The sequence below is a fragment of the Vanacampus margaritifer genome, chromosome 7, assembly GCF_051991255.1.
Source record: "Vanacampus margaritifer isolate UIUO_Vmar chromosome 7, RoL_Vmar_1.0, whole genome shotgun sequence".
NCBI lineage: Eukaryota > Metazoa > Chordata > Actinopteri > Syngnathiformes > Syngnathidae > Vanacampus > Vanacampus margaritifer.
The window spans coordinates 20247789-20253583 of NC_135438.1; the positions used below are offsets into that span (position 1 = coordinate 20247789).

General features: G+C 46.0%; 1 protein-coding gene and 1 long non-coding RNA gene across 3 annotated transcripts; one reads left to right on the top strand and one right to left on the bottom strand.

Moving 5' to 3' along the window:
• Positions 1-1882: 1882 nt before the first annotated feature.
• LOC144055409 (uncharacterized) lies at positions 1883-5472 on the bottom strand. 2 transcript variants are annotated; one of them, XM_077571338.1, is made up of 3 exons: positions 5397-5472; positions 4037-4383; positions 1883-3114 (listed from the first exon to the last, which is right to left on the bottom strand). In XM_077571338.1, the coding sequence occupies exons 2-3, from the start codon at positions 4042-4044 to the stop codon at positions 2151-2153; spliced, it is 972 nt and encodes a 323-aa protein (XP_077427464.1). In that variant the 5' UTR covers positions 4045-4383; positions 5397-5472; the 3' UTR covers positions 1883-2150. The 2 variants fall into 2 exon arrangements, with proteins under 2 accessions (XP_077427464.1, XP_077427466.1); XM_077571340.1 differs by lacking the exon at positions 5397-5472 and having other exon boundaries at positions 4037-4666.
• LOC144055410 (uncharacterized) lies at positions 2289-3446 on the top strand. The gene is made up of 2 exons (XR_013294869.1): positions 2289-2696; positions 2946-3446. It is a non-coding gene; the product is annotated as an uncharacterized LOC144055410 (long non-coding RNA).
• Positions 5473-5795: the final 323 nt, after the last annotated feature.

The window sequence follows — 5795 nt, forward strand, 5'->3', positions numbered from 1 at the left end:
TTTTTCCACAAAGAAAAATCCTGCCCCTAGCGGTGACTTGGAAGGCCGAATAAGACCGGCAGCCAGCGATGTTGTGACATACTCCTTAAGGGCTTGGAGTTCCGGCTTAGCTATTTGGTATAGGCGTGTACTAGGCAGCGGTGCGCCGGTAAGCAATTCTATCGCGCAATCATAAGGCCGATGTGGAGGGAGAGATAAGGCCCGGTCTTTACTAAACACCTCCCGTAAATCGTGATATTCCGCTGGCACATTTTCCAGGTTAATTGATTCCCCAGTTGCCTTCGCTGGGCCACCGTGGTAGTCCACCGCTGACCGCAGGCAATGGGAGTGACAAAACAAGCTCCACCTCTCTAACCTAGGCCTGCCCCAGTTTATGTCTGGGTTGTGCCTGGCCAGCCAAGTCAGACCCAGGACCACTGGGGCTGACCGGGAGGGCATAATAAAAAACTGTCTAGTCTCCACGTGATTTCCTGATAAGCGCAGGTGTAGACCCTCTGTTCTATGGGTAATCACCCCCAAGAGGCGCCCATTAAGGTCATACATCTCCTTTGTTTTCTCGAGTCTAATCATCGGACATTTTAGGATGTTGACAATTTTCGGGTCGATAATACAATCATCCGCCCCCGAGTCCACCAACGCCGTCATTTTTACATTCACCCCACCCCAAGTCATTTCTCCCGACAGTTGTAGTCTTTTAGTGTCCAATGGACTGTTAGGGTCACATGCTCCTGGAGACTGAGAGTACTCACACTGGTCGTTGCGTTGGGGTTGAGTGGTTGCAGCTGGAACGGGTGCGATGTCCCGACGTCTATCCGGCCGCCTCCAACACGTGGCCGATTGGTGTCCGAGCCGACCACATTATTGGCACACCTGATTTCTCCATCGGTTCCTGTGTTCCGCCGCAGGGAGCCGTCCTCCCCCCAGCTGCATTGGCTCGATACCATCTCCCGTCGGAGGGCGTCGCCACGAGGCGTCGGGAGGCGAGGCGCCGAAGAAGCGCCCCGCGGACGTGGTCGAAAACGGTGAAGCAGCCGTGTCTGCCTCCTTTGGTCGTCGGTCCTCCTCCCGCTCCCGCCGTCACTCCCGCAATCTATTGTCCAAGCGGATGGCCAGGTTGAGGAGTTCTTCCAGACCGGACGTCTCGTCCCGTGCTGCCAGCTCATCCTTGATTCGCGGGCTGAGTCCCCGCCGGAAGATACCACGCAGCGCCGCTTCGTTGAAATGGCTCTCGGCGGCCAAAACCCGGAAGGAGATGGAGTACTCTGCCACGGACAAGTCGGCCTGTCGGAGGTCCAGCAGGCGGCTGCCCGCCTCCTTCCCTTTTACGGGGTGGTTGAAAACGTTCCTAAATTCCTCCAGGAAGGCAGAAAATGAAGCTCGGAGCTCGGGATTGGCTTTACTCACCGCCATCGCCCATAGCGCCGCCTGGCCGGAAAGTAGGCTCATTACGAAAGCGACCTTGGCGCCATCAGTCGGGAAGGTGTGCGGCTGTTGATCTAGAACCAGGCTGCACTGATGAAGGAATTGGTCGCAACCCCCAATTTGGCCAGCGTAGCGGGGAGGATGGGGAATATTGGGTTCCTGAGCTACAGCATTGCCAGCTGATTGGGACGCCACGGCTGCACGTAACTCCTCTGCTGCCGTGGATTCTGGCCTCTGCTCCACCTTCAAGGTGAGCGACCCGATCTGGGCAGTCAGCGTCGACAGTGCCTCCTTCAGCTCGCGGAAATATAGTTCGTGCTGTCCGAGTAAGCGCCCATGGCTGGCCATGGCCTGGCACAGGCTGTTGGGATCTGCGGGGTCCACAACTGGTCGGGATATTCTGTCACGGCTTGAGAAAGGAGGACCCAGATGCAGAGAGGAAGGCGAGCCAGGGCAGGGATGCGGATAACTTAGATTTAATAATAGTAATAAATGAAAACACAAAATCACGCACACAGGCGGACAAAAGGAAACACAAACTCACGCACACAGGCGGATAGCAAACAAACTCAAAAGCATGCACAGTGGCAGCAAAAAGGTAAGTCATGGAGATCAGCAGCTGGTTCTCGGATAAGCGTTTTACCAGTCGGGTCAAGTGAGTAGTGTCACAGAGGAATATCCCGACACTCCTTGCTGTTTCTCTCAGGCTTTTAACTTGGCCTGATGAGCTAACGGGTTACAGGTGAGTGTGGCGGGCTCCGCCCACCAGCTGTCTCCCCAGCAACTGCAACGTAAACAGCACAGCTGATACTAATCATGACATAAATGAAGGTGCCAATAATGGCAATGAGCATGGTGAAGCAGGTGGCCATCAAGATGGCAGCTAACATGTTGGTTGTCAGCTGAGGCGTCAAAACGACCTCGCAGTGTTTGGTGTCCACCGTGTTGAGCATAGGGTTGGCCACCATGCAGAAATAGCGTTCAAAGTCCGCTTCAGAGAGGTGGCGCAAACGCAAGGTGCTTCCTTTGTCGTCCACCATGGCATCAGTGGGCAAGGCCCAATCTCCGCTGGTCTTGACCCAGGTGTACCTCAGAGAAGTACCGTATGAGGATGCGCATGTGAGCGCCACGGTGCTGCCTTCGTAAACGCTCCCTTCCACGTGACACTGCGGCTGAGTGGGAGGATCAATGACTGTCAGATTCACCAAAATGTAGTCCGTTCCGAAGGACGTCTTCACCTTGCACATGTATACAGCTGTGTCATAGAGTTGAAGGTCAGTGATGTTGATGGAGGCGTCTCTTTCCGGATGTCCTATTGTGAACTTTACCCTACCCTCCATTGGTTTGTAGAGTTCATCATGGGTGTGACCGTTGATAAACGAAATGATGCCATCTCCATAACCTAATAATTGTTGCTTGCCTTTTCCATAACCTGAAATTTTTTTCTCGTCTTCTCCAAAACAAGATATGTTCTTGCTTTTTTTATAATATGAACATTCAACTTTAGTCCACTTGATTTCCAGGTACGGAGAAGTGCTATCAACATGGCAGTGCAGCGTAACATTTGACTGAGTGGCATAGAAGTGCTGGGTGTTCATACTGATTTCTGGAATTTGTGTCAGAGTGCCGCTGCACAACACTCCCAGCAGGACTAAAGGCCAAGACAGGTGCCACTTCATCGTCGTGTAGACACTGGCAACAGAAATCAGAATTGTACTGTTCATGTTTGAAGTGCAACCATTTTGACAAATTTATTATCTAAATTATTATTTTTGATAATCGATTAATTGTTTAGATAGCCTTTATTTATTTAAAATTGTCCAATAGTCAAAATTTCAGCTTGTAAATAGTAAATATTATTCTAATTTTTGCAGCCTTATTATCTTTGTATTGAATAAAACATTTGCCTTTACAATAATGATCAACGACCAAAACAGTAACTGAATTACAATCTTTTTTTTTGCATTTTCTGCACTGTCAATTTGAAATGATGTCCTGTTTTTGAATGAAAATGTTTAAGTTCATACATGTTTTTTTTTTATATCTGATCCATGATTTAAATGACAAAATAATTGAGAGATTAATAATTCTTAGTTTCAGTCCTAGTTCACATTAATAAGGAAACAATAAGATACATAACACACATTGTAATTGCCCTGACTTGAAGTGTGAACAGAGCCTAAAAGACGTCATTAATTTTGATGTTTTTGCAATTGCAAATTATCTTGAATCTAAAGTTTGGAAAAGTACATAAACAGTTGTGCTTTATTTACATACCAAGGAGCACAACTGAATGTACAAAAGCTAAACGTCACTTACTGACACAAAAAGGCAAATAATCCTCATCAAAATTAACATGCACATCTCTATTTATGTCAACTTCAACCTCCAAAAATAACAAAACGAATGCCCCAGTATTTTAGATTTTATGGGCCTTTTTCTCGCCATACAGTGCACACAAATGTTTACATGTATTAACTTGCCTCGTACATCACAAGGGTAAAAATCGTTTAATTCTTAGCGCTATTTAGCTCATGTAGGCACATGGTACATACACACATACAAGCAATTGCAAAAAATATATATATATATTTAATATATAAGAATTTCTCACCTGCGCATCCTTTGAGAAGAAGTAGTATATTAGTTCCAAGTTAACCGTCTCAGTGAGGCGGTCTCACTATATTCACAGCGCAGAACTTTCATAGGCGGATGATGTACACCAAAGCAATCAAAGATATTACATGATGATGTATGTGTACTTATACAAAGTCTTTATAACATCTTGGTGAGTGAGCCCTTGCATCATCATGATGGAGGGGTCTGTGACAGTGACCCTTTGGGATGCATTGAGCCACTTGTAGCTGTCATCTGGGAGGCGTGAGCAATGGCTGTTTTGAATTCCATAAAAAATAAAAAATAAAAAATAAATGTTTTTCTTGCATTTGCTCCATGGTTTACCTAGTGGAGGCAAAAATGGGCAAATAAATCTGACACCAAAAAGAAAACACTTTTTAAATATTACAAGAGCACCATAATCTTCCAATTAATTATTCAATTTGAAAAGCGAACAAAGTGAAATAAAAACACATTGAAATGAAAGACTCATTCTTGAAATTACAAAGTCAGAGGGGCAGCAGAAAGATAAAAGTGACCCATGTGAATCTGGAACCGCAGGTTGCAAACCTTTGGTCTTGAGGCTTTGTTTTTGTTGTTCTACACCCTAGTTTAGAAAACTAGCAGTCTTCTTATGCACTTCATGGAATCTGACTGTTAAGGTTAAGCGGAGGCGCCAATTACTGGCGGATAAATGGCTGTTGGGGGCCGAGCCCTGCCAGGGGTTCACTGTATTTGCGTCATGTGTGACGTCATAGAAGGAATGTCAAAGCTTTCCTGGGGACCAAGCCTCGCAGGAGCCTGCAGACCACAACAAAACATGCGACTTTTGTGTCAGTAAGCATTGATGAGTAGCCACTAGGGAACGTGACATAAAAGCAGCTTCACTCTTTGTTTGCACAACACCACAATGTCCAACATCTACTCGTTGGCGCCCTCGTGCAACCTGGACACATCGGCATCAAGTCCGTAGTATACTGCCCCCAGGTGGACAATGAACACACATCAGAAGGATCAGCACAATGTCCATTGAACTGAGCGAAAATAGGGCAAAAACAGTTTCAGGCTGCTCATTTTTTCTACTAAATGACTAAAAAATGAAACCTTGCTCTATAAACTGAACTCTCGCAGCGTTTGTGAGTTCACAAACTCCAGAGAATACATCTTGTACCAAGCCCGCTGATTTTCACCGATAAAAACCACCGGTGGTTTGGACCAGTCACAAAGTAACATTGTGTTTCGGAGCGGGAAATGCAGCTGTGACGAAACCAGGAAGCGTCGACACCGTGGGATAAAAAGTAACCTAACATGGATGAATGGACGCTCTCAATTAATTTTGTTCTTGCAGAACTACTCACCGTTTCCTTGTTGAATGTTAAACAGCAAGAGGGGCTTCGTGCATTTTTAGCTGGTAAAGATGTTCATGCTTTTTTTTTTCCTACGACGAGAAGGAAGATGACATTTTCATCCGTGACCGTGATTGGTCAAAACAAGTTAGGTAAACAAGCACACGATGCTGCATCATCTCATCAGCTCGAAGTGGTGTACAGAATGCCCCGTCTTTCCCGAGCATATCACCGTGGAGCAGTCCCTGATTGTTATTGTGGAGAACTCCTTGAATAAATCACAATTATCAATCTGGCTATTGCCAAGTTATAAAAAATTTAGGAATTGTAAATTTGAGACCATTACTTTAGCCACCATTAGGAACACTTGCAAAAAATTATAAATTCAAGGGCTGTATTACCTGTTCTTGA